A 27,346-nucleotide genomic window follows, 5' to 3' on the forward strand; every position below is an offset into this window, starting at 1 on the left:
ACATGTAAGGTATTAGTAATGAATTTATGTTTTCAAAATATAGGTACCTATAGCAAAATATGTAAATAGATATGTATGGCTAGATGGAGAACACATACATGTATTTCCTAGCTTTGTACACCAGGAGGGCCTAGGAACAATTACACCTCAATAGCAATACACACTTTGTCAACTGGCACTGAAAATAAGGTCAGACTGCACTCAGCCATCTTAAAAAAAAAAGAAATCTTACCAATTGCCACAACCTGGATGGAACTGGAGGGTATTATGTTAAGTGAAGTAAGTCAAAGAAAGACAATTATTATTTTATTTCACCCATACGTGGAATTTAAGAAACAAACCAGAGGACCACAGGGGAAGGGAGGGAAAAGTAAAATAAGGCAAATTAAGAGAGGTAGACAAACCATAAGAGATTCTTAACTCTAGGAAACAAGCTGAGGATTGCAGGAGGGGAGGTGGGTGGGGGGCTGGGGTAACTGGGGGTTAGACATTAAGGAGGGCACTTGGTGTGATATGAACTGTTGAATCACTAAACTCTACCTCTGAAACTAATAATACACTAATGTTAATTAATTGAATTTAAATTTAAAAAAATAAGGTGAGTCTGGAGCATCTTATAATGCCAACAAGAAAGTGCAAAACAAAAACAAAAACAAAACGATGGGGCCATGCCAAGGGGACAGAGAAGTCAACTTGAAGGAGCTCCCGCTGGCCAAATCTTGGACAGTTTGAGCACCAAAGGAAATAATGATAGTGATTATAATTCATTGAACAAAGTAAGTCTGTACAGATATACATACATAAATGGGGGAGAAGAGAAAGCTCTTCCTTACTGTAGAATAGCAACTAATAAATACGAAAGGAATGTTGGTGTTAGAAAATCATCACTAAATACTGAAGCCAATGGTGCATAAATTTTGCATAGAAAGAATGATAAGGCAAAGGTGGTGAAACGTAAACAATGGACGAATCTGGGTAGGGGTACCTGGAATTTCCTTGTACCACTCTTGCTTTGGGGTACACTTAAAATGATATAAAAATTAAGTTACCGTCCCCCACCAAAGAAAGATAAAATAGAGTATGCTAGTATTGATAATGTCTCTAAACATGCTTTCTAATGTTGCTTCTTCCCAGATAAAAACTACTGCTTGGGTAGTGGGGTTTGTATAGGGAGCCAGAAAGCACAAGAGAGGCTTATAATGCATTTTACTACTTATTTGGATGTTCCTGGGATTTCGCCATCCTGTTTTTGTTTTTGTTTTTGTTTTTATACGAAGCTTTTTCTTTTGATTCACTGCGGTTCTTTCCTTTTGGGTATTTTACATTTATTTCTGGCTAAGCCCTTTACCTAACAGGATGTACGGCGTTTGTTAAGAAAATCAGCATCAAATCTTACCAAAAGAAAAAAAAAAAAAAGCCAAGGGCTTCACCAGAGGCGGGATTTCCCTCTGGGGTCACTCGGAGGAGGGCGGGAACAATATTAGCGCGCAAAGCTTCCGCTTTCATTTCTGGGGTTATAAGTCAACCATTCTCATTAAAGGAGTACGGCGGAAGGGTGATTTTCTGTCGGCAAACCCTTCCCTAGCGACGAGTCCACCGATGACATAGGGATGCCACAGTGTCGCATCACAATGGGTGGTCTATGAGACCTCAAAAGCCAAATCAGACGACCTAGTTTGCGGTAAAACATTAAATTGCAGTTCTCCTGACCTGTCAGTTTCACTCTCTTCTCTCCGTCTCCAAAATACTGAACTTCCGGGGTAGACTCCTCCCCCTCCATTCCTGGCCAGTGGTTTGATCCGATCGTAATACTGACAGGAGGGACGACCTGCATCTGCGCAGAAGGCTGTGGGGGGGGTGGGGGGGAGGAACATGGCGCAAGCTCTGTCTGAGGAGGAGTTTCAGCGGATGCAGGTGCCGCTCGCCGCGAAAAGACCACCGCGCTAGGCGACGGGGGGCGGGCTAGAGAGAGGTCGTGGCACCGGCTCTGAGAAGGGTTTGGTTATGGTGGACCTTGGGTCTAGGCGGTTGGTCTGGGGAAGGGAAACTGAGGCTCTGAGGGGCGAGACTGTTGGGTTCGGAGATACTGTTGGGTTCTGAGGGGTTGGCGTCTGTTAGCTTTGTGGGCGGAGGAGAGAGTCCTAGAGTGGGCGATACCTCACTCACACCTGGAGGAGACGAGACCTTTGGCCCGTGCGGGGGACACCATGGGTCGGTGATGATAACATTGGCTTTTGAGAGGAGATCCTGAGAGGGCGAAACCATTTTGTCTGGAGAGGAAGGAAACAGGCATTGGGTCATTTGCGTCATGGTGGGGGGAGCCCTTGAGAGGGCAGTACCATTCGTTATCCGGTGGAAGGTGGAAATGTTTGTGGGAGATACCACTATGCCAGGGAATTGGGCAAAGACCCCACATGTTGTCATTGTTCTGGGGGTGGAGTTCCTGTGTGGGTGCTGGTAGTGGATCCTAAGAGGGGGCGCAACCTTTGGATCTAGGTTAGGGGTGATCCCATTAAGCCTGGGGTGAAGAGGACGCAGAATGGATAATACCATTAATTCCTATTGGAGAGAGGACCAAAAAAGGTTAAAGAGTGATAGCTTGGACCACACAGAGAGGAAATCACTGGACTTTGGAGAAGTACCCCAGTTGGTTACCCTGACCACTCGAATTCTTTTGTGGACAACTCTGAGTTGGGATGCAAGGCAAAAGTAGGCCCTTGTTGAGAGAGTTCCTTATTGGGGAAGACCATTGGATTTTGTGTTTGGGGAGACTCTGAAAGGGGGGAAGCCCTGAGTAGGATCCTGTGGGAGGAGAGGGGAACTCTGAGGGTAGGTGATCCATTGATACTTGAATGAGATAAACCAGTTGTTCCTGTGTGAGGGATGCCTAGGGTGAAAGGGTGAGATCCGGGAGGGTGAAAGGGGAAGTTACAACCTGTAACTGTGAGGGGAGATTCTAAGTGAGTAAGAGTAATCCAGTTGGCCTACCCAAGGTTTTGTGGAGGAGAAACCCTGAAGGATGTAGGGCCATTCCGTTGGATTGTGACTAGGGAGTTCTTGAGGGGTGTGGGGAACCCTTGAGTGAGGAAGATTGATTTAATTAGGCCATGAGTGAGGGGAAAACCATTTGGCTCTGACGGTTAAGGCTTCTGTGTTGGTGCCAAGGGTGTACTAACTGGATCAAGACAGGGGAATACAGATCATTGCATCTGGTAGAGTAACAGGGGCAGGAAAGACTCTGTAGGGGCCAAGCCCTTTGACCTTAAGCAGACCACCAGGGGGTGAAGGCTGGTGCCATGGGAGGAGGGAAAGATCCTGGTGGCATAAGGGATAGTAAGTCTGGGAGGAACCGGCCTCACTGCCCTACAGGGCTGTTAGGAAGGGGTATGCTGTTTGGAGTGGCCCATACTTCATTTTCCCTTGATTCTTTAAAGGGGTTAATTCTAAAGAGCCTTGGGGGTGAGGACCCCAGGCAGCTCCCAACTTAGTGTAAGTTGGACAGGAGAATACCAGGCCCTCTTCCCTTGAAAAGAGGGAGGAGTACAGGCCCCTGCCCCCTATGCTCAGGGCCCTAGAAGTCTGGCCAGGCGGATAGACAATACTCTCCTATGACAGAAAGATAGACCAGTGTTTAGTGTCTGATGAAGTCAGCCAGGATTAGTGGGGAGAACTTTATCCTGTGGGCATGGGGAGCCCTGGGATACGCATGAGCAAGAACTTGACTGCATCAGTGTTCTTCCTATGGCCTGAATGCAGAGGGATGCAAGAGTGAGGCTGGCTGTGGTTCTAAGTAGAGCTGGAGAAGGTGGGACAGGGGCTGAGGGGCTGGAGGCTCATTTAGGATGTAGCATGCATAGGTCTTAAGGAGTGACTAGAGAGGCATAGAGAGGGCAGTAGGGTCTGTGGGGCTTAGGGGATTAGCTCCCTCATGGTGAAATGAGGGGCGCATTCCTAACCTAGTTGTTTCCTTTCTCTGCTTCCCCCAAGGCTCAGCTCCTGGAACTCCGGACAAATAATTACCAGCTTTCAGATGAATTACGCAAGAATGGCGTTGGTGAGCTAAGAGGGTCTCATTAGGTGGGGGTGGCTTTGAGGGACAGAGGCCTGACAGGAAGACCTTTCAACTTCCTGCCACTGACTGAGGCTGAGACTCCCTGCTTTCCCCACACCAGAGCTCACCAGTCTTCGACAGAAGGTCGCCTACCTGGATAAGGAGTTCAACAAAGCTCAGAAGGTACCTCCCTCCACCCACTCACCCACCCATGCTTCCCTGTAACCATCTGACTCATTCATCTATCCAGGGAGCACCTACAGGGAACCAAGCCGAACATCAGTCATTCAAAAAACTCTAATGGAAGTCTCTTTAGTTTGCTAATTTTGTCTAATCCTGCTTAGTTATTGATTAATATTAATTTGCTCTTTTTGTAAATATTTTATTTATTTATATATTTATTTGACTGAGACAGTGAGAGCAGGAACACAAGCACGGGGATAGGAGAGGGAGAAACAGGCTTCCCGCTAAGCAGGGAGCCTGATATGGGGCTCGATCCCAGGACCCTGAGATCATGACCTGAGCCAAAGGCAGACGTTTAACCGACTGAGCCACCCAGGCGCCCCTTAATTTACTCTTAATGAATTTACGGTTTCAATTACTCAGTCTCATTCACTAACTTCTAACAAAATAGTCACATCCATAGGTGAATCTGCCTTGAATCTGCCTTCTGTCTTCCACTCACACTCCTGCCTTGTGCTCCCACTTTCCATCTGTGTCCTGGTCCTGTTGGTAATGTAAGACTAGACCTACCTCTCAGATCATCTGAAGATGAAATAGTGTATAACCTGTTATGGCCCCTCAAGATATTCAAGGCCCTCTTTAGTCTTTTTCTTCACTGCTCTTTCCCCACATGTAGCTCAATGTTATGTACTCCATAAATATTTGTTAGACGAAAGCATACGTAATGCAGAAAATCTGGCAATCAGGAAGCTGGGCTTCTCTTTGGTATGGTGCTGATTGCAGAATGTGGCAGTGCCCTCAGCTGCCCAACAAGGGAGCAGCAGTTTTCATGGTACATGGGAGGGATCCACGTAGATATGTTTGGACCCACGTAGCAATGCAGCCACAATTTTTGAGCCTGGAAACCCAGCCCTTGAAGGGTTAAATACTAAGACTCATGAACACTCTCAAGAGCTAAGAGGAAGGCTTTTGAGCGGGGTGCCCTTCACTCACTCACTCCATCATTCCTGTGGACTACAAATTTCATGCAAGTTCTGTGATTGAAGATGCTCCCATCCCCCAACCCGTCATCATTATCTCCCCTTGACACTTGCCACAGTGTCTCCATAAACTAGTGAGGGAGTCCATCTCCATTCACCTTCTCTCTCTTCCTACCCCCCTTACCTTTAGGCACTGAGCAAGAGCAAGAAAGCTCAGGTAAGGGGACCCAGGGTGAGTGAGTGTGTCTGGGAAACCGAGGGGTGATATTTCTGTATGCTGAGATCTCCTGGTATTGGCCTTTCTTTCTCTGTGTGTGCACTTGAATCTGTGACTGCCTCATTGTCATATGTTTGTATGTCTGTCTTTATTTTCCTGTGTTTGTCTCACTCTGGACCTCTCCATCATTCCTTCTCCCTCTCTGGCTGGCCTTCTCTCTGAGTCTCTCTCTGCCTGTCTTCCTGTTCCTCTCTGACTGTTGCTTCTCTCCCCAACCTTCCATTTTTCTCTCCCTTACCTGTGGCATCATTTCTCTTTTCTTCTTTCCCTTTCTCTCTCTATCTGACTCCTTGTTTCTTTCTCCCTCTCCTTTCCTTTGTCGCTTCCTTATTTCTTTCCCTGACCCCCTTTCTTGCTTCTATTCTCCCTCCCATTGATCTCTCTGTGCCTATCTCTTTCTTCCTGCCTTTTCTTTTTTCTCTCTTCCTCTCCATCTCTCTCTCCTTCCCTATCTGTCTTCTTTTCCCCATCTCTCTACCTGTTCTCTCACCTATTCTATCTACCATTCTCTTTCCTCCCACTCTCTCCTCTCATCTCCCTCTCTCCCCTCCCCTATCCCTCTCTCCCCTCCCCTGTCTGTCTGTCTCCTTCCCTGTATCTGATTTCACCTATGTCATTCTCTTTATCCTATGATTTCCCCCCACCCGCCCCCGTCATTTTCTTCCTCTTTGTTTCTTTGCCGTACCTCTCTGTCCTTTTCTACCCTTGTTGGAGACCTGGCCCATATCTGCCACTGCAGGAAGTCGAAGGGCTACTGAGTGAAAATGAAATGCTGCAGGCAAAGCTGCACAGCCAGGAGGAGGACTTTCGTTTGCAGAACAGCACGCTTATGGCGGAGTTCAGCAAGGTACTGGTGCCGGGGACAGCTGAGCGGGATCTGACAGGTAGGGGCCTCCTGGACTGAAGCTGGAGGGCTGCTGAAGGTGGTTGGACAGAGGCTGGCCCCGGATCACTGTCCATGGTGCTGAAACAGATCCTGGATCTGAACTGGGGGGCAGTGATTTTGACAAATGGGGCCACTCCCTGTGCTGGGATTAAAAGTCTGCAAGCCCTGAGGACAGCTGGTTCCAGACCAAATCACTCCTTTTCTTCAAGCTTCCAGTCCCTTTGTATATATTTGGTAGCTGATGCTAGGGAGCTCCAGGTTACTAGAAGGTCTTAGTTAAAGTCCTTATGCTTAGCATGAAATAGAAAAATGTTTTAGCTGCATCCCTTTTCTCTTCCTTCCTCTTCATCTGACCTGATCCTGGAGTTCTACTTCTTCTAGATAATTCATCCCAGGTTGGATAATTCTATCTCCTCACAGATTTTAGTGTTCTGCCTGTTCCTAAACCTACTAGGGAGTTAGAGATATTAGCTTTTGTTTCCTTATCTATCTTCTGTATCCATGGTCAGGAAGGCTCTAAGGGGGACACCTGGGTGGCTTACTTGGTTAAGCATCTGCTTTCAGCTCAGGTCATGATCCCAGGGTCCTGGGATTGGGTCCAACATCTGCCTCCTAGATCAGCAGGGAGCTTGCTCCTCCCCTGCCTGCCGCTCCCCCTGTTTATGCTCTCTTTCTCTGACAAATAATCTTAAAAAAAAAAAAAAGAAGAGGTGTCTAAGGTTTTAGTGTGTTTTAAGGAACAAATTCTCATGGCAACAAAAATGGTATTTCCAGGACTCCATGTGAGAATCTAGTTCTTAAGACCTTAAAAAACAAAATATGAAAACAATCTTTAAGCAGGTACAATGTCAGGAGAGATGATTTGCCAACTAATAGTTAAGAGCTGTAAGGCCTAGATTAAAATCTTAGCTCTACCTTTTGTTAACTGTAACCTTGAGCAAGTCACTTGACCTGTTTGCTTCTTGGTTCCCAGATGTTTAAATCAGAAATGATAATGACAACACCTGCCTTGTAGGGATTTTTGTGAGGATTGAATGGACTTGTGTCTGTAAATGACTTATGACAGCCTTGTACATAGTATTGGTTATGTAGGTGTTAGCTACTTTTTTAAAAAATTTTATTTATTTGAGAGAGAAAGAGGTAGAATGAGTGGGAGGAGGGGCAGAGGGAGAAGCAGACTCCCTGGAGAGCAGGGACCCCAATGTAGGACTTGATCCCAGGACCCCAGGATCATGACTGAGCCAAAAGCAGACACTTAACCAACTGAGCTACCCAGGTGCCCAAGGTGATAGCTAGTGATAATATTGTATTATTACTGACTGATTTTCCCACTAATTTTTTTTTAAATTTTTATTTATTTATTTGACAGACAGAGATCACAAGTAGGCAGAGAGGCAGGCAGAGAGAGAGAGGAGGAAGCAGGCTCCCTGGTGAGCAGAGAGCCCGATATGGGGCTTGATCCCAGGATTCTGGGATCATGACCTGAGCCGAAGGCAGAGGCTTTAACCCACTGAGCCACCCAGGCGCCCCCCCCCCCGCTAAAATATTTTTTGACTATTTAAAAGTCTTAGAGCCATCCTGTGGCCGTGCTCTACCTCAGCCCTTACTACCACTTACCTGCCCTATTCCCATAGCCTTCTTGCTGGTCTCTTCACTTCTAGTTTCTCCTACCAGCCCATGCCCTAGAGGTTCTCCTGACCTGCAGACGTTATCACATCACTCCTTTAAGTAGCAGCTCTGAGTGGGTCCTTGACCCTGACTGTTCAGAACCCCTGGTGCTCAAATAATAGCCAACCTCATTTCCTCACTTCTCACTGCTTCCTGCCTCCAGCCTCAGTGGTATCGTGGTCCCTTTAGGGTGAGGCAGGGGCAGGCATTCTTCCATTAATCCAACTTGTGTTTCTCAGCACCTGCCCTGGACCAAGTGTAGAATATCCTTCCCACCCCCCTCTCCCTCCCCCAGGAACTGGTAGTGCTCACATACAGAGCTGGGTTTAAGGCCTGCCTCTACCACCTACTTGACAAGATACTTCAGCTCCATTTTTCCTCCAACAAATAGTTATTGAGCACCCCCAGCATGCTGTGCATTCTGGAGATAGTTGGAAGCAGCACAACCTGGCCCCCACTCTTGGGTAGCCTACCTTCTGGATGTGGGATGGGGAGAAAGAGAATGTTTTCTTTTTTTTTTTAAGATTTTATTTATTTATTTGACAGTCAGAGATCACAAGTAGACAGAGAGGCAGGCAGAGAGAGAAGGGTGGAAGCAGGTTCCCTGCTGAGCAGAGAGCCAGATGCTGGGCTCAATCCCAGGACCCTGAGATTATGACCTGAGCCAAAGGCAGAGGCTTTAACCCACTGAGCCACTCAGGTGCCCCAGAAAGAGAATGTTTTTAAAAATGATAATAGTGGGGGCACCTGGGTGGCTCAGTGGGTTAGGCCGCTGCCTTCAGCTCGGGTCATGATCTCAGGGTCCTGGGATCGAGTCCCGCATCGGGCTCTCTGCTCGGCAGGGAGCCTGCTTCCCTCTCTCTCTCTCTCTCTCTCTCTGCCAGCCTCTCTGCCTACCTGTGATCTCTCTCTGTCAAATAAATAAAATAAAAATCTTTAAAAAAAATGATAATAGTGGCGCTTGGCTGGCTCAGTTGAAAGAGTGTGTGACTCTTTATCTCAGGGTTGTGAATTCAAACCCCGTGTTGGGTATAGAGTTTACTTAAAAATAAAATCTTAAATAAAATAAAAATTAAAAATAATACTAGTATAGGTAACTGACAGTTAGGTAGTGCTTACTGCATGTCCAGTCCTGTTCGATGTGCTTTATGTTATTCAGTCATTTATTCTTTTTTTTTTTAAGACTTTATTTATTTGACAGAGACACAGCAAGAGAGGGAACACAAGCAGGGGAGCAGCAGAGGGAAAGGGAGAAGCAGGCTCCCCGCTAAGCAGGGAGCCTGATGTGGGGCTCGATCCCAGGATCCTGGGATCATGACCTGAGCCGAAGGCAAACAGTTAACAACTGAGCCACCGAGGCACCCCTCACTCATTTATTCTTAAAATGGGCCAACGATATATTATTAAGATCCCTACTAAGCAAATGAGGAAAACCAAGCCCCAGAGAGGTGAAGCCATTTGTGTCAAGGACACGTGGCTAAAAAATGGCAGAGTAGAAGTTCACATCCAAGCAGGCTAATTTCAGGATCTGTGCTTGTGACCCTGTGTTACAAAATAAAGTGTAATCATCAATCACAATTTAGAATCCAAACATTTGCCCAGTTTTACGAAATTAAGAACATCCTAGGTCAGGTGGGGAGTTTTGTTCTTGGTGGTTGGTTGTTGAGGTGGGTATTAACTGAGCCAAGATGCTGCGGAATCTGCTGGCTCTTCATCAGACTGCTTCACACAGGCAGTTTGAAAATAAAGTTCCAGAGAAACAAAGGCTATTTCGGGAGGATAATGGAATTCCACTGCATCTAAAGGGTGGAGTAGCTGAAGCCCTCCTGTCTAGAGCTACTATGATGCTTACAGTTGGTGGAACAGCATATGCCATATATCAGCTAGCTATGGCTTCATTTCCCAAGAAGCAGGATTGACTTCAGTTTATCATCTCAGCAGGCAGTTGGTTCAGTTTCGTTCAGCTCTCTATGGACCAGTATCTGATAAATGAGTTCTTTGGGGATCAATACTTATTGACTTATACTAACTGCCACCAATAAAGCAGTCTTTACCATGGAAAAAAAAAAAAGAACATACTAGGTCAATTTAATCACGATTAGTACTAGGTAAGAAAGAAATGAACAGCGCTGTGCTGGAGAGTTTCGGAATTTGTGTTGGGGGAATACCACTTAAAGGGTGACATTTGAATAGAGCACTGAAGGTTGCAAAGGAGCCAGTCATGTGAAGAACTAGATGAAAGGAATAGTGTTCTAGGTAGAAAATATCCCAGGCAAGAGAATAAAAATTCTCTGTGAGCCTCAGTATTCTCATCTGAAAATAGGGACAAAGGATCTTGTTTTTTAAAAAAGATTTTATTTATTTATTTGACAGGGAGAGAAAGCACAAGCAGGGGAAGCGGCAGGCAAGGGGAGAGGGAGAAGCAGGCTCCCTCTGAGCAGGAAGTCCGATTTTGGGCTCTATCTGCTAATCTGTAACATTCGCTAGGTACCAGGCACTGAACTCAACCCAGAAAGATACCACCTCATCTTAGCTCTACTGAGATCATGACCTGAGCCGAAGGCAGATGCTTGACTGACTGAGCCACCCAGGTGCCCTGGGGACGAAGGATCTTGTCTGGACCCCTATAGAACTCTTTTAGCCAGGAGTTGAGCAAGGGGCTGGCCTAGTTTTATTCGCTTTGCATGTTTCTCCAAGGACAAGGGCTGACGATGAGGAGCTGTGGCTAGTGCCGGCCTTGGACATGCCCGGGAAGCTGACTGTGCCTAGGCTCCCAGACACAGACCCACCCTCACAGAAGGGGTCTGGCAGTGGGGCTATTTGTGATGCTGACAACCTGGACCAGCAGCTTCCAGATGGAGCCTGCCAGAGGTCTTGAATTATGACTGCAAGGTTACGATTGGGCAAGCAGAAAATTGCCATCAGTGGCCTCTGCCCTTTCTGACTTGGCCTCTTAACAGATGGGTGAATTCAAAGTCATTTAACATTTGTGCCTCCGTGTCCTTATCTGTGAAGTGGGGATAATGAGTTACGACGGCACCCTACCTAATGCAGGGGCATTATGGTAATTATGCCAACTGTAAAGTGCATCTGCCCAGCGCTAGGTATATTGCAGCCAATATTGTTCTGATTCTTTTCTTGTCTGCTTCCTCACTCCTCCCCTGTTCAGCTCTGCAGCCAGATGGAGCAGCTGGAACGGGAGAACCAGCAACTGAAGGATGGGGCTGCCAGGGCAGGCACTGCCCAGGCTGTGGGTCTTGTGGATGGCGAGCTGCTGAGACTGCAGGCGGAGAACACGGCCTTGCAGAAAAATGTGGCAGGTGAAAGCAGGCCCTCCTTGGGGATGTGGGGACCTTGGGGATTGAGTAGGGTGTTTTCCCGCTGGGGAAAGGGAAGAGGTTTCAGAATCAAGCTGGGCCTGGCTATGAACCAGCGTATAACTTTGGACAAGCCATTTCACCTCTGAGTCAAAGCTTCCTCATCTCCAGGGTGCTTGTGGGGATGTCCACCACGTGGGAGACTGAAGTAGAGCTAAGATGAGGTGGTATCTTTCTGGGTTGAGTTCAGTGCCTGGTACCTAGCGAATGTTACAGATTAGCAGATTGGACACCAGAAAGGAGCTCTTTGCTAAATGGAGAGAGTGAGTGAAGGAGCTTTCGGAAGACTCTGAGCCCAGATTGTCCGTGGTCTGGGAGGAAGGCTCAAAGGAAGCTTGGTAGAGTGTGGAAGGGTCCCAGTGTGGGGGTGTTTGGAGAGCAGCTGAGGCCTGCTGTGTGGTAGGTGCTGATTTGGTGATCAGGAGGGAGGCTTTGTAGCTTTGGTTGAGGATTAGTTGGTTACAGGATTCAGCTGTAAGTAGCAGGGGTGGAGGGTGGTGATCATCACCTTGGAGGGCTGTGGGTGGGTCCTGGGGGTTAGGGGGTAGAGCTTGGGGAAACTGTGGATGGGGTTTCAGTGGATGGGAGAGCTTAAAAGATTTGTGAGGAGTGTGGATGGACCTGAACCTTTGTTTTTGTAGGCACTTGGTCATTTGGGGCAGGGTCTCTTCTGCCTGAGGGATCCAAGGCCAACTCTTCCATCTGCTTGTGGCATGGCAGGGGTCTTCAGAGAACACCTCCTCCATCATCTGTTTTTGTTCTACCCCCCAGCCCTGCAGGAACGCTATGGGAAAGAGGCTGGGAGAGCCCAAGCTGCCAGTGAGGGCCAAGGGGACCCCCCAGGGGGCCCCGCCCCCACTGTCCCAGTCCCCATGCCACTGGCAGAAGTGGAGTTGAAATGGGAAATGGAGAAGGAAGAAAAGAGATTGCTCTGGGAGCAACTGCAAGGCTTGGAGGTGATTCTGTGTCTGTTGGGGCTGGGGTGCCAGGACACAGGCAGATGCCCTAGGTCTGCCTGCGGTCCCACGGAGATGTCTGTGATGTCACCAACTCGTGGGCAGACAGATTAGGGAGGCAGGAGGGCAGGGGAAGGCACAGGTCTTACCTCCCCCCTTGCTCATATTAACTCCCTCCCTCATCCTTCCCCTGCAGAGCTCGAAGCAGGCAGAAACATCCAGGCTGCAGGAGGAACTTGCTAAGGTGGGGCTGCTGAGCTTTCCCTGGACTTTGTCCCCCTACAACTCCCCACCTGCCATGCTTCTCCTGGCTGGGAAGAAGGACCAGAGTAACCGCCCCCCCGCCCCCGCAAAGCCTGAGTTTCCTCATCTGAAATGGAGAGACACACATTTATGTCTCACAGTTGCTTTCAGTATAGAATAGGGCTAATGGGGTTCCTCTGTCTCATGGATGGCCAGCCCCATCCCTCCCTTCTGAGTCCTCCCAGCTCTCCCTGTTCACCCGTCCATGCATACAAGCATTTATAGACTGCTGGCTTTTAACTTGGATACTAAAGACCAAGTGATGAAGCTGGCAGTCATGATCCTGCTTTCCAGGCCCTCCTGCTGTAGCCATTCTACAACATGGCTGTCAGTCCATATGTTGGGGGTGTAAATGCTGGCTTTTGGAGCCTAAGGGAACTGGGTGGAGATCATGTTGTTGCTATTGACCACCCGGACAACCCAATTACTGAACCCTCCCAAGACTCCGTTTCCCCTTTTATAAAACCAGTAATCCTCGCTTCTCAGGACTATTTCAAGGATTCCACAAGATAGCATAAGTAACTTCCAGCTTCCGAAAAGGACTTAGTGAGAAGTGTCTATAAATGCTAAATTTATTTTTGTCTTTACTAATATGTTATCAATTGTCTGCACCCCTGTCCCCCCAACCAGCTCTCTGAGAAACTGAAAAAGAAACAAGAAAGGTAAATTTTTTTTCCTGAGGTGGGGAGAGGGGTTTGGGAGGACCAGCGGGTGTGTGGGACCAGCATGTGGAACTGACCCATGTATGTCTCTCTGGGTCCAGTTTCTGCCGTCTGCAGACAGAAAAGGAGACACTATTCAACGACAGCCGGTAACTAGCAGGGGTGGGCGTATGGGCAGACAGTGGGGACAGTGCCCCCAGCAGGATTGCCTGAAGGCCACAGGGGCAGAGGTGGGAGATAGGGCCTCAGGCCATGGTCAACAGTCAGATCAGCGCCCCCGCATTACCCTCCAGGAATAAAATTGAGGAGTTACAGCAGAGGAAGGAAGCAGATCTCAAAGCCCAGTTGGCTCGCACCCAGAAGCTGCAGCAGGAACTCGAGGCTGCCAATCAGGTGAGCGGCTGGATTTGGGGGTGCTGGGGTAAAAGCCAGGGCTGGGGATCCAGAGAACCCTAAGGTCTGTGGAGACTAGTTGGGGAATCCAGTAGTTCCTGTGTTGGAAATAATAGGGACTGGATGGGTCCCAGGAACTAGGAAAATGGGAACTAGGGAGCCCCGAGAGCCTTAGGTGTTGGCCTATGAGTCTGCCTGAATCAGAGGTCTCGGGCGCCTGGGTGGCTCAGTGGGTTAGGGCCTCTGCCTGCGGCTCAGGTCATGATCTCGGGGTCCTGGGATTGAGTCCCGCATCGGGCTCTCTGCTCTGCAGAGCAGAGAGCCTGCTTCCTCCTCCTCTCTCTCTCTCTGCCTGCCTCTCTGCCTACTTGTGATCTCTGTCTGTCAAATAAATAAATAAAATCTTTAAAAAAAAAAAAAAAGAAAAGAATCAGAGATCTCAGGGGTCTAAGGACTTGGGGGGGGTGTGCCAAAGTTCAGATGAATCAGAAACTCTGCGGGATTGGAGGCAGGAGTCTGGAGAAATCTGTGGTCACCAGGGACTGGGGCCAGGAGCTGGAATGAGCCGAAACTCCCTGGAGGTTGGGGACTTTGAGACCTGTAGGAGCTGGATAGATACAAGACTTTCAAGGGTAGACAGATAGGCCTAGAGGCTGACTATATTTGAGGCCCTCAGGGGCTGGGGGCTGGTTTGGAGGGCTGAGACAACAGGTAAGTGGGATCACTTGGGCTGAGTGGTCCTGAGACCTCTGGAAGCTGTGGATAAAAAACGTTGGTGAGTCTAAGACATCCAGAGACTGAAACAAAATTTTTGGTGGGTCTCAGGGTCCCAAGGGTTAGGGGCTAGAGGACTTCTAAGCCTCCAGGCTTCCCCCTAGAGCAGGTGAGTCTGAGATCTCACAGATTAAGGGACATGGTGGTTTGTGGTTCTAAGGTCCCTAAGAGCTGGGGACAGAAGTCTGGTTAAGGCTGGGTCTTTAGTTACCTGGGTCTGAAGATCCCTAGAAACTAGGACAGAAGTAGCTGGTGGAGGGGGGTGGTCGGTCAGACCTCACCAGGAGGTGGAAACTAGGAGACTCTATGGGTTTGAGACCTCTAGTGTTTGGGGCTATGAGTTTGGGCAGACCCTGAGACTCTCAGGAGCTAGAGACACAGGGCTGGAGTGTGTCTAAAACCTCTGGGTGTTGGGGTCAAGAGTGATCTGGGTGAAGCTGTAGTTCCTGCGGGCTAAGTTTGTCCGAGAATCCTAGGGCATCTGAGCTAGAATCTGGGTGAGAGTGAGACCTCTTATGGAAGGGGGTGGGGTGAGATTGAACTCCCCCAAAGCCTAGGTGTTCTTCTAAGATTCTTAGACCTGGGATATGGGATCTGAGGCCCCTGAGGGTAATTACTACAAATTTAGGTGAGCCTAAGTCTGATGGCTGGGTAGTCTGGGACCCTCACGTGCTGGGGATATGCTGTCAGGTGGCCAGAGAGGGGGGTCTGTGTGGTTATAAGCACATCAGGGGAGGCTGAGGTCTGGAATGGGCTCCCCTGACCTGGTCCCTACAGAGCTTGGCAGAACTGAGAGATCAGCGGCAGGGGGAGCGCCTGGAGCATGCAGCAGCTCTTCGAGCCCTACAGGATCAGGTACGTGCTACGGGGCAGCATCTGGGAGATAGGGGGGCGGGGCACCACATGTTTTACACAAGCAGGGAAGGCCCCAGGGGTTCTGTTTCCCCCTGGTTCGTGGTACGTGTGCCCGTGGGTGTTTTCTTTCTTGGCCGTGGGTGGGTCCTCCCCCCCCACCATTCTGGACCCACTCTCACCTGGTGTGGGGGTGGGGCCAGGTGTCCATCCAGAGTGCAGATGCACAGGAACAAGTGGAAGGACTTTTGGCTGAGAACAGCGCCTTGAGGACCAGCCTAGCTGCCCTGGAGCAGGTAGAGGATACCTGGGAGCCCTTGCTGGACCCTCTCCAGCTTCCTGTCTCCTGCTTCTGATCCACATTAGGGCAGGGCCGTTTGGATCTCGTGCCATTCTCCTGCGTCTGTTTCTGCTTAATCCTTTGCTCCTTCCTTCCTTCCTTCCTTCCTTCCTTCCTTCCTTCCTTCCTTTTAGGGAGAGAGATTGAGAGTGAGAACTGGAGGAGCAGCAGGGAGTGGGTCAGGAGGCAGAGGCAAAGAGAGAGACAGAGAATCTTAAGCAGGCTCCATGCCCAGCCCGGAGCCTGATGATTCGGGGCTCAATCTCACAACCCTGAGATCATGACCTGAGCCAAAATCAAGAGTCAGATGCTTAATCCATTGAGCCACCCAGTCGCCCCTCTCAGCTTCTCTTTCTGATGGCTTACACCCCTCTTCTCTCTGGCCACTCACCCCTGCTTCTCTTGCATTTTCTAGTATCTCTCCTGTAAAGTATAAGATGTGTACTAACCTTACATGTACATTTGATGAATCCTATCTGTCTGGCAGTCTGTCTCCATGTGACTACCACCCAGATCAAGATGTAGAGTGTTTTCAGCAGTCCCCAGAAGGCCCCTTTTACTCCTTCCCAATCGATACTTCCCCAGAAATAATCACTCCACCAACCTCTAGTGACATAGATTAGTTTTACTTGTTCTTTAACTTCATGTAGTGGAATCAGATGCCCATTTTCGTGCCTGGCTTCTTTCCTGTGAGGCTCATCCATATGTAGCACTGGTCTGTTCTTTCATCTCTGTTTACTATTCTGCTGTGTGACTAGACTACTTTATCCCCCCCCCCCCCGTTGATCTCTTTTTCCCTTTGAAATTCTTTCTCTTTCCTCCTGGCTCTCTTCCTGCCTCCCTCCTTTTCTCCCCAGAACTGGTAGGCTCAAACCCTGTGGCTGGCCCCTGGGGGGCCCTTTTCACTCTGCTTCCCCTCACCCCCATTCATCCCAGATCCAAACAGCAAAGACCCAAGAACTCAATACACTCCGGGATGAGAATGCCGGTCTGGCGGCTGATTTGCAGCAGCGGCAGACTGAGTACGAGGACCTCATGGGACAGAAGGATGACCTCAACTCCCAACTGCAGGTGACATCTCTGGCCTTGACCTGGCTTCTCCCAGTTCCCTCTTGTGCGCTCGGGGGAGCCCTCCATGAGGCACAGGTTGGGGAAGACTGGAGTCGAGAGGATCTGGGTTCCGGTCTGGTCTCCTAACTCACTAGCACCTTGTGTCCTAGACTGCGTCGCTCTCCTTCGCTGACACTGAGCATCTTCAGTTAGACAGGATAGCCATTCTGAGCCCATGGTAGCAACTGGAATCATAGTGGCTTAAATCAGATAGAAAGCTAGTTCTCCCTCATGGAAGAGTCCAGGTGGGCTGTCTAGGGAGAGAACAATGGCTGCGCCACGACCAGTGACACAGGTTCCTTCTACATCGCCACCTTCAATGAAAGACTTCTGTCTTGATAGCTGAGACACTTGCCCAGGCCCCCACTTCATCATGTTTGCTTTCCATGTGGAAGGAAGGAGGGAAGAGCGAAAGGGCCAGGATGCCCCTTTCCTTTATGAGTATAACCTACCTCATGCTTACCACTTCCGCATATGGAAATTAATCAGTGAGGCCATGCCTCACTGCAAGGAGGCAGGGCAAAGTCAGCTCGACAGTCCGACTACAGAATCTATCGCTAGGGACCGGGGCAGGGCAGGGGGCAGAACACACGAAACAGATGCCATGAGCAGTGTCTGCCATGTTTCTCATCTAGCAATGGAGAGAACAATACCAACTTTACTGGGGTTAAGGGAAACCCGTCCACCAGAGGTGTCCTGGGCAATGATCATCTGCTGGGGGCTCTTTGTCAGACTCCTCTCTTTGGTCCTATCATTAGGAGTCACTGCGGGCCAATAGTCGGCTCCTGGAGCAACTTCAAGAAATCGGGCAGGAGAAGGAGCAATTGACCCATGAGCTGCAGGAGGCTCGGAAGGTGGGCAGCTCTGCAAGGTGGAAAGGTTTGGCCCTGGTCTATGGGGAGGGAACGGGTGGCGCGGGCCAACGCCTGGGAACAAGGGATAGAAAGTGACCAGTGCCATGAGGATAGGTGAGTGACTTAGCTTGGTCTGTGGGAATGGGGAGGAGGCTGAATTGGGCTCTTTTGCTGGGTCTGGGGAGAGGGTGGGGGGCCCCAGCTAACGTGGAGGGAGGAGGCTGACGGGCATCACCCTGCCTCCAGAGTGCCGAAAAGCGGAAGGCCATGCTGGACGAGCTGGCGATGGAGACGCTGCAGGAGAAGTCCCAGCATAAGGAAGAGCTGGGCGCGGTCCGACTGAGGCATGAGAAGGAGGTGCTGGGGGTGCGTGCGCGCTACGAGCGGGAGCTCCGAGAGCTGCATGAAGACAAGAAGCGGCAGGAGGAGGAGCTCCGTGGGCAGATCCGTGAGGAGAAGGTGGGTGGGTGGATGGCGAGGTCCTTCTGTGTCTCAAAACTCAGGGAGCACAGCATCGCTGATGGCTTTGGGGGTGATACGGGGCCCCCCTCGTCTGCCCACCTTGCCCTGACAGTCTCCCCTCTCCCAGGCCCGAACTCGAGAACTGGAGAATCTCCAGCAGACCGTGGAAGAACTTCAAGCTCAGGTACATTCTATGGATGGAGCCAAGGGCTGGTTTGAACGACGCTTGAAGGAGGCCGAGGTGAGTTGGTGGCTGATGAGGCCCAGAGGGCTGGGGGGTCGGTGCAGGGTAGGGGACACCCATGCCACACCAGGGGAGCGGGATTGGTCAAGCCCCGGAACTTTCTGAAGTGCTCTGGACTTGTCTAGCCCCGCAGTCCCGCCGGCTCCATGGCAGCATTCCAGAGGGGATCAGGGGATGGCCACCAGGGAGGCAGAAGGCCACATGTGCAGATTTGAAAAGGCATCCCTTCCTTCCAAACCCGCTTCTGTTAGGAAATTACTGTAATATCCTGATTTTATGCGAACAAGGACTTTTACTGCCATCGTGGGGGAGAACTCTTCATAAAACCCAAGGGGGGGTGCGCCTGGGTGGCTCAGTGGGTTAAAGCCTCTGCCTTCGGCTCAGGTCATGATCCCAGGGTCCTGGGATCGAGCCCCGCATCGGGCTCTCTGCTCAGCGGGAGCCTGCTTCCCCCTCTCTCTCTGCCTGCCTCTCTGCCTACTTGTGATTTCTGTCTGTCAAGAAAAAAAAAAAACCCAAGGGGAAGTGGCGTGCAGTAGTGAGGAGCGCGGGGGCTGGAGACGGCTGCTTGTGTGGGCTCAAGTCCTGGGTGGGCCACTTGCTCCTTGTGGGCAGCTCACCTGGCCTGGGGCCTTTGTGCTTCATCAGTAGTTTAAAAAAAAAAAAAAGGAATAATGATAGTACCGGCCACGTGGGTATTACGGGGAGATTATATAAACAGAGTCCATGGACGTGAAACCCCTACAACATTCTTGTTGCACAGCAAGTGTCGTGTGTTTTGTGAAATCAAATCAAATGAGGCGCACATGTTGGTCTGTGGCGCAGACAGCATAGCCCTAGACGTGCCCAGTGTGTGACCCGCCTGAGGGCGTGCGGTATCCCCGCAGGAGTGGCTCCTGCCTGCCTGCAGACACTGGCCATCACACCCCTCACGGGCCACAGCGTCCCAGAGACGTCGGGGGGCATGGCTGGACCCGACCCTTGTCTCATAGGAATCCCTGCAGCAGCAGCAGCAGGAGCAAGAGGAAACCCTCAAGCAGTGCCGGGAGCAGCATGCTGGCGAGCTGAAGGTGCCTGTGGCCCGCCGGCGTCCCTCTCTCCCGGGGCGGGCCCTGGAGGGAGGATGGAGGCTGCCCAGGCAGAGGTCTGAGCTGCCCCCTGGTTTGCAGAGCAAGGAGGAGGAGCTGCAGGGGGTGCGGGATCAGCTCCAGCAGGCCCAGGAGGAGAGGGACTGCCACCTGAAGACCATCAGCAACCTGAAACAGGTCCCTTGTCCCCTGCCCCCCCACACTGTCCCTGACACACCCTGGGCCTCAGCACAGAGACCTGGGGCAGGGAGGGAAGGCACCGCATCCAGCCTTTCTGGCTGTCACCAGCCGTGCTTTCTCCACCCCACAGGAGGTGAAGGACACGGTGGACGGGCAGCGGATCCTGGAGAAGAAGGGCAGTGCTGCGGTATGATGGGGAGATGGCCAGGCACAGGCCCCTGCTCGTGGGACCACTGGGCCTCAGCCTGCCTCTTCCCTTCTCTCTTCCCCACAGCTCAAGGACCTCAAGCGGCAGCTGCACCTGGAGCGGAAAAGGGCTGATAAGCTGCAGGAGCGGCTGCAGGACATCCTTACCAACAGCAAGAGCCGCTCTGGTGTGGACCGGGAGGGCAGGGAGTGCCGGGGTGCTTGGGGGACAGGGTGCAGGGGAGGTCTCCAGGGCCAGGGCTACTTGCTGCACCTCGCTCCACCAGGCTCTTCCGTGCTTGCTGTCCACCTTGAACCTGGTCATTCAGTCTATCTGTCTCTCCTCTGTTTCTCTTGCTCTCTGCGTTACCTCTTTCTGTCTCTCCTCTTGGTCTTTCTGTACTACTTTGTGCCATTTCTCTCTGTCTCCGTCTTTCTCTCCCTGCTTTCTCTCCTTGTTCTCCTGCTGCTTTTTTTCTTCTCTGTCCCTTTAACTCTCTCTCTCTCTCTCTCCTCTCTCTCTGTCTGGATCCCCACAACCCTCTCATACACATCCCCACACCTCACTTGGTATCTCTAAATCTCCTGTATCCATTCTCTCATTCTGTAAATGTGGACTGAGCCCACATGCTCATGTCCAGGGTCCTCGATAGGAAACCCCCCAAAGCTCTGTCCTCCGGGAGCCCGGGGTTGAGTGAGGGAGACAGACTTGCATTCAGACAGCAACACTGCGGCTTTCTCACTATGTGGCTTAAATCCATGTTCTTTCTGCCACTTTGGGCAGAAGATGCAACTGGAAACCTTGAGTTGCTTTGGACTTTTTTTTTTTTTTTTTAAGAAGGAGATGGCCTATAAATATGTTTAAATAAATAGATAGGATGCAGTGGTTAGGGCTCTGGTGCATCTCCCATATCACAGGCTCAGAGAAAACTTGCTCCCTTTCCCCCCTGCAGCCACTGGCTCTTGCTGGAGACCTTTGGGGGGAGGGACGTCAGCCCCCATCCCTGATATGTAGAAGCAGCTGCAGGAGCAGAGGCCCAAGCTCAGTGGGCCTGCTTTAAGTGACATGGCAAAAATGGATCTATCTCTCACCCAATCTCTCTCTCCCTGAGGCATTCTGTCTCCTGAAGTAACCTTTTTTTTAAAGATTTTATTTATTTATTTGAGAGAGAGAACATGAGCGGGGGGGGGGGGTAGAGGAAGAAGCAGACTGTCAGCTTAGCAGGGAGGCCAGTGCAGGGCTCGATCCCAGGATTCTGGGATCACGACCTGACCCGAAGGCAGATGTGTAAGCAACTAAGCCACCCAGGCACCCATGACCTCTCTTTGTAGAGGGGTTTAGTTTCTGTTTTGCTACAGATTAATATATGAATCAAGCAGCTTCCAATGGTGGTGCCATACATTGTCCTTGTCCATTAGATGAAATGAGGATTTAGGGTCGTGGTTACATGTCTGTCTCCATCTTTCCCCTGCCTTGTCTCTGCTGACTTGTATCTTTATGCCCCATCTCTGTTGGCCTCTCTGCTGTGGCTCACTGCCTGTTGGGTTTTCTCTCTGCGTGTGGGCGTTGCCCCATGCTCTCCCCAGCTGTGGGTCCCCTTTGTGCACACGCCAAGTCCAAGTGCGGATATCCCTTTATGCCCGGACGTGTCCACACTACCCACTTTCTCCTAGCCTCATCACTTTTTTTTCTCTTCTGGCATGTGTGTTTGCCCAGAGAGTCAGCTCCTCTTTCCATTTCTGCCTCTCCCTGTTAAACTCTCTGCCTCCACCTTTCCTGTGCCCGAGTGTTAACATCGCCTCTTTTCCATCTCTGTCAAATCAATTTCTGCCTCTTCCTGCCAGTTGCTGCCCTGGGACCCTGGGGGATTGGAACTCAGGTTTCTCTTCCCTCTCTGCCCAAGGCCTCGAGGAGCTGGTTCTCTCAGAGATGAACTCGCCAAGCCGTACCCAGACTGGGGACAGCAGTAGCGTCTCCTCCTTTAGCTACCGGGAGATTTTGCGGGAGAAGGAAAGCTCAACTGTTCCAGCCAGGGTAAGAGGCAAAGAAGAGCCGACAGCCCCACTTCTCCCACCCCAATTCTGGGGCCCTCTTTTTGCCCTCCCCTGCAGCCATCTACCTTTGTTGGCCCAGCACACACATTTTCTTACCAACTTTTCTCTAAGCTCGCCAACTCGAATTCAGATTGCCAAATGTGGGATGGGCTAATTATTCTCTTATTCTCTGTTCCCTCAACTGTGAGCTAATTCCACCTTTCCCAGTGTCATAAAATATGTCACTCCTAGCAAGTACCTCACCCAGGTAGGAGGTCCTTTTTCCTAACTCATGATCATCACTCGTTACTGTTGTCTGTTGTGTCAGCTTCCCGGCTGGCTGCTTCTATTTGGAAATCATCTGTTATTATTCCATAAGTAGTATGTGGGCTATGTAGAAAATTTTTAAAAACACACAGAAGCAAAGATTTTATTTTAAATCCAAAGCAACTACATCTTAACCATCCAGAGATCACCACTATAAACCCTCGGTTCACACCCTTCTAGATCTTGCTCTTTTAAAAAAATATATTTATTTTAGAGAGAAAGAGACCAAACAAATGGGGGTAGGAGCAGAGGGAGAGGGAGAGAGAGAGAATCTCAAGGAGACTCCATGCTGAGCTCTGAGCTCGATGCGGGGCTTGATCTCATGACCCTGAGATCATGTCCTGAGCTGAAACCAAGAATCAGATGCTTAACCGACTGAGCCACCCAGGCGTCCCTCTCTTTCTTAAACCTAAATGAGATTATAAAGAACCTGTTTTTGTCCAGATGCTTTTTATCCTCCTGATCTTGTAAATGTTCATCTAGTAGTTTGACCTTAATCAGATTTCCCTGGTTGGCCCCCAAATAGCGACTGCTGGTTTTATTGAAAACCAGCGCTCAGTTTCAGATCACGTTGCATCTGGTTGCTTTCTGTCCTTTACATCTCTTGAGTCTCTTGAGTCTAGTGTGGTCCGTTGTTTTTTGGGTTCTTTTGTTTGTTTTCATGACACCAACCTGTAGAAAAAACCAGCCAGGTTACCCGCAGAAAGTGTCCCACCTTTTGGGTTCTCCTACTGGCTTCCTAGTAGTATCATTGAGCTTATTCCTCTGCCCTCTAGTTTTCCGGTCATCTGGAAATGAGCCCATGTTTGCTACGGACTCTCCCTTCATCCTCTCAATAAGGAGATGATGTGGTGGTTCCTGTATCCCCCCTTTGACCAAGGGAGATCCAGAGTCCCCGTGGGTGCTCCACTCCCACCGCCCCTCCCCCTGCCCGATTCCCCCATTGCCCATGATCCTCTCTGGGACAGGTGACAGTGCTGAACCTGGGCTGGCCTCTCCCCTCCTCTTCCCCGCAGTCCTTATCCAGCAGCCCTCAGGCCCAGCCTCCACGGCCAGCCGAGTTGTCCGATGAGGAAGTGGCTGAGCTCTTTCAGCGCCTGGCAGAGACGCAGCAGGAGAAATGGATGCTGGAGGAGAAGGTGCCTTCTGCCTCCTTGTCCTCACTTGGCACACCATTGGCTGGGAGGCTGGGGCGGGGGGGGTGGATGTGTGGCTGGGCCCCTTACAATGTGCGAACATTCTGGGCTGGCCCGCAGGTGAAGCACCTGGAGGTGAGCAGTGCCTCCATGGCGGAGGACCTTTGTCGGAAGAGCGCCATCATTGAGACCTATGTCATGGATAGCCGGATCGGTCAGTGCCTCCTCCCCGGCCTTACCCCCATCCAGTCTCTGACCTGCCGCCTCCTTCCCCACTGTCTCCTCTCCTCTCACGACTCAGCAAAGGTACTGACAAGATCACAGCTGCTGGAGGGGAGAGCAGGTCCCACTGCTCTTCCCTTCTGTCTGAGCCTTTGTCATCGCTTCACTCTCCTTTCTCCAGTGTGGTTCTCTGTCCCCTCTCTCTCCCTTCTCTCTCCCCATCTCTTCTGTCTGCTGTACCCTTCATCTCCTCTCACTGCTCCTACTGCCTGTCTGGACTGTGTCTGTTTTGGAAGTTTCTCATCTACATATGTACCCCTTCAGGGATTCTTAGCTCTTCCTCTCCCACTTTCTAGCCTCTTTCCCCCCACCCCTCCCATCTTTGTTTCTTCTGCTTCTATCACACCTTCTCCTAGCCCCATTTTTCCCTTTTTAGTCAGAAGAACATGGACTGACGCAGGCCGAGCACTGTGTGTCTGTGCTACACATGCAGTCAGAGGCCTCTTGCCAGCTCCCCAAGGTGGTTATTATCCCCATTTCTCAGGGCTGCACAGCCAGGAAGTGATGGCCAGGTTTCACACGGCCGAGCCTCCTCCCCCATCTCACTCAGCTTCTCCCGACTACTTTTTGCCCCCTTCTCTGTTTCCCGCTTCTCTGCCCTCTCTCTTTCATCTCTCCTCTGGCTCTGCCGAGGGGGGTTTCTCAGCCTGGGCCCTTGCAGATGTGTCTGTGGCGGCAGGCCACACGGACCGCAGTGGGCTGGGCAGCGTCCTGAGAGACCTCGTGAAGCCAGGTGACGAGAACCTTCGGGAAATGAACAAGAAGCTCCAGAACATGCTGGAGGAGCAGCTCACCAAGAACATGCACTTGCATAAGGCGAGTGTGGCCTCCCCATCTGTTTGCGTAGCTGCCTGCCTCCCATGCCACACAGCTGGCCCCCGTCCCATCCCCCTGTCCACCCCCCACTCCCACCCGGTCATCTGCAGGTGCCCAGACCCCACCCCACCCCCACCTCATTCACTGACCATCCTCACCTCCCCACCCTCTAGTCAGTCGGCTCACCTACTCTTCCTTGCGCCTTTTACTCTCCCCTCTGTCCTTGCACCCACCTGCTCATCTGTTCCTACACACTTCATCCAGCTCCCCCCTCAACCCGCCCTACTTGCCCATCTACTCACCTGCACCGTGTCTTTCCTCCCATTTCCTGACATACTTCCTCTCTCTCACATTTACTCATCAGTCACCCCTTGTCTTATCTTTTACCCACCTGCCTAGTGACCCGCCCGCCTACCTGTTGTCCTCCATCCATCCTCTGAACCGTCCCTTAGCCCACCCGTTTGCCTACCATGGATCACCCCATACATCTTCTTGCCCATCCTGCCCCCCCAAATATTTCCCCCATTTCTGAGGGAGTCAGAAAGGATGCAGACCCAGCCCCTGCTCTGAGAAGGGAGCTCACCGTTTAGTAGAAAAGCCAGTGGCAAGGGAAAGGTGGTTTCCTCCGGCTGTACCACACCAGTGGGCGATCTGTGATTTGCTCCCATATCCGTATCCCTGGGTCCCCCTCCCCGGGGAGGCTCCCTACCCCCGCCCACCACCACCCCTGACACACACATCTTTTCCAAGCCCAGCCCACTGCTGGGGCTCTGAGTCTCTCCAAATACCTTCCTGTGCCAGGCTAGACATAGAAGGGCTTTGATTAATGAGGTGGGAAGGAGGACATCCCAGGTTTGCTGAGGGAGCTTCCCCGGCTCTTTACCCTGGCCCCTGATGGCTCTTTTGTTTCTTAGGACATCGAAGTTCTCTCCCAGGAGATTGTGCGGCTCAGCAAGGAGTGCGTGGGGTCCCCTGACCCAGACCTAGAACCAGGAGAAGCCAGCTAAAGACCTGCAGGCTGCAGCTGCTCCCTCCCCTCCCCCCTCCCAAGACAACTTGCCCTTGGGCTCTGGTGGGAAAATGGGGCCAAAATCAAATAGGTTGGGAGACTGCACATTAAAGGGGCTGGAGGCTTGATGGTTGGTGTTAGTGACCCTGTTTTAGGGCAGAAGCCCTCGGGGAGTGGGGATCCTGAAGGGAGGGGCAGGGATTTCTCATCTTTCTTGGCCCTGGCTCCCAGAGGCCTTTGCCTTCACCTCTGCATGAGTTCTCCCTCCCCAGAGACCAACTCTTTTTTATTTTATTTTATTTTTTAATTTATGTCTGGAAGCCTGGCTACTTTGCATTTGGGATCGGGGATGTTTGGGTGGGGCGCGGTCCTTGTTCAGCGTTCTAGCAGCGCGCGCGTGCGTGCGTGCGTGTGTGTGTGTGTGTGTGTGTGTGTGTGTGTAAAGGCTGCAGCCAAAATACCATCTGGCCAGACGGGCCCACCCACTGACTGTCTACTCTCATTCTTTCCAACCGGGAGGGATGTGCCGGGGATGGGGAGGTCACACCATTGGAATGGGGAGGGAAGTCTGTGGCTTCAGTCCTACTCTCCTTCCCCACCCTCCCCCAACTGTTGCCCAGTTACCGTGGGCTTGCCCTTCCACCAGAGTGACCCAGAAACATCTACCAGAGATGTTATGTGGGTGGGTGTGAGGGGGGCGTGGGTGTGGGTGAGAGTGGGCTGAAGAGAGGATAGGTAAGTGGTTAGATGGACTGGTGGATAAGTAAGTGGAAGGTTGCATAGATCACTGACAGGGGAGGTTGGGAAATACATGGGCAGAGGGACAAATAGGTGATCAGATGAATAAATGGGTAGATGGATAGATCGGGGATGTAAGTGGACAGATGGATGGCCAGGAGAATGGATGGATGGGTGAGGAAGGGTGAAGAGTAGGTAAGTAAGTGATGGGCAGGGCTATGGATGGACAGGTGGATGGGTGCTGGAGGTACTTAAGGATAGGGTGGCAAATAGGGGGATGGGGTGAACATGCAAATGGGTGAGCGAGTGGGTGGATGGAGGGATGGGTAGAGCACTGGCTTGTGTGGGTGGGAGAATGGATGGGGAGCTGCATGGTGGACAGGTGGAGGGATGGAGAAACGGACAAATCAGGAGCATGATTAGTGAGCAAACTGAGGCTTACGCGGGTGGGTAGATTGGTTGAAAGGGGAAAGTTGGTCCCCCCCTTAGTGCTCGCACCACACCTTTATTAAAAATGAGGCTTCCCCTGTACACAGTGCCCAGTGCTGCCCTTCTCACATCACTCCATTTAATGCTCCCCACAACACTATCAAGTTGGGGTAACTCCATCAGACAGCCGAGGATACAACCCAAGGCACTTGCTAAAGGACACAGCAAGTCAGTAGCAAAGCTGGGGTTCAAACTCCTCCATGGGCCAAGGCACTCGGTACCCAGTGCTCTGTGCCACCGGGGAGCAGAGTCCTCTAGAGGAGGAGGTATGAACTAAGGCTGCTGAATGGGGAAGGATGAGGCAGGCTGCCCCTCAGAGTGGGGACCCCCTGGGAGAGAACGTGGTATGCCTGTCCCCAACCTGGGTTGCCCCCATCCACACCCCCCCTTACCCCTTATTTCACGTCTGAAACCAGGATGGTGCTCCAGTCCCACAACAGTCTTGATAGGAGCTGGGCTCTAAACCATGCACCCACCCCCCGAAACATCTTTGGGGGCCTGGCCATCTAGAGAAATGCCCCCCCATCCGTCCTTCCATCCACCCTCTTCTCCAGCCCTTCTCCAGCATGGGGGCAGGGAGGGGACACAGCGCTGCATCATTCCACATGGCACTGGGCACTGGGGCCATTAACCGGACGACTCCCCATCGATCGGATCTGCTAAGTGCTGCTGATTCAGACGGGTGGGGG

General features: G+C 51.2%; 1 protein-coding gene and 1 pseudogene across 7 annotated transcripts; both read left to right on the forward strand.

Annotated features, from left to right (window-relative positions):
• Positions 1–1,809: 1,809 nt before the first annotated feature.
• GRIPAP1 (GRIP1 associated protein 1) lies at positions 1,810–25,558 on the forward strand. 6 transcript variants are annotated; one of them, XM_082717963.1, is made up of 26 exons: positions 1,811–1,914; positions 3,988–4,054; positions 4,173–4,234; positions 5,405–5,431; positions 6,231–6,338; positions 11,215–11,365; positions 12,194–12,378; positions 12,575–12,622; positions 13,312–13,343; positions 13,445–13,492; positions 13,637–13,736; positions 15,288–15,365; positions 15,566–15,658; positions 16,639–16,773; positions 17,571–17,666; positions 17,913–18,125; positions 18,256–18,369; positions 19,365–19,442; positions 19,542–19,637; positions 19,771–19,827; positions 19,915–20,014; positions 21,731–21,861; positions 23,156–23,326; positions 23,444–23,537; positions 24,267–24,421; positions 25,336–25,558. In XM_082717963.1, the coding sequence occupies exons 1-26, from the start codon at positions 1,873–1,875 to the stop codon at positions 25,426–25,428; spliced, it is 2,574 nt and encodes an 857-aa protein (XP_082574089.1). In that variant the 5' UTR covers positions 1,811–1,872; the 3' UTR covers positions 25,429–25,558. The 6 variants fall into 6 exon arrangements, with proteins under 6 accessions (XP_082574086.1, XP_082574087.1, XP_082574089.1 ...); XM_082717964.1 differs by having other exon boundaries at positions 23,204–23,326; XM_082717965.1 differs by having other exon boundaries at positions 23,204–23,326; positions 24,285–24,421.
• On the forward strand, positions 9,004–10,485 carry LOC309856674 (cytochrome c oxidase subunit 7A2, mitochondrial pseudogene; annotated as a pseudogene). Its single transcript has one exon. The product of its transcript is annotated as a cytochrome c oxidase subunit 7A2, mitochondrial pseudogene (transcript).
• Positions 25,559–27,346: the final 1,788 nt, after the last annotated feature.

This window comes from Mustela nivalis (genome assembly GCF_964662115.1).
Source record: "Mustela nivalis genome assembly, chromosome: X".
Lineage (NCBI taxonomy): Eukaryota > Metazoa > Chordata > Mammalia > Carnivora > Mustelidae > Mustela > Mustela nivalis.

Excerpts from the sequence above, each read along its gene's own strand:
- GRIPAP1 (XM_082717960.1), top strand. The coding sequence starts at position 1,873 with ATGGCGCAAGCTCTGTCTGAGGAGGAGTTTCAGCGGATGCAG. Across the intron at positions 12,379-12,574 it reads AGCAACTGCAAGGCTTGGAG|AGCTCGAAGCAGGCAGAAAC; the intron begins GTGATTCTGTGT and ends CTTCCCCTGCAG. Across the intron at positions 19,828-19,914 it reads AGAAGAAGGGCAGTGCTGCG|CTCAAGGACCTCAAGCGGCA; the intron begins GTATGATGGGGA and ends TCTTCCCCACAG.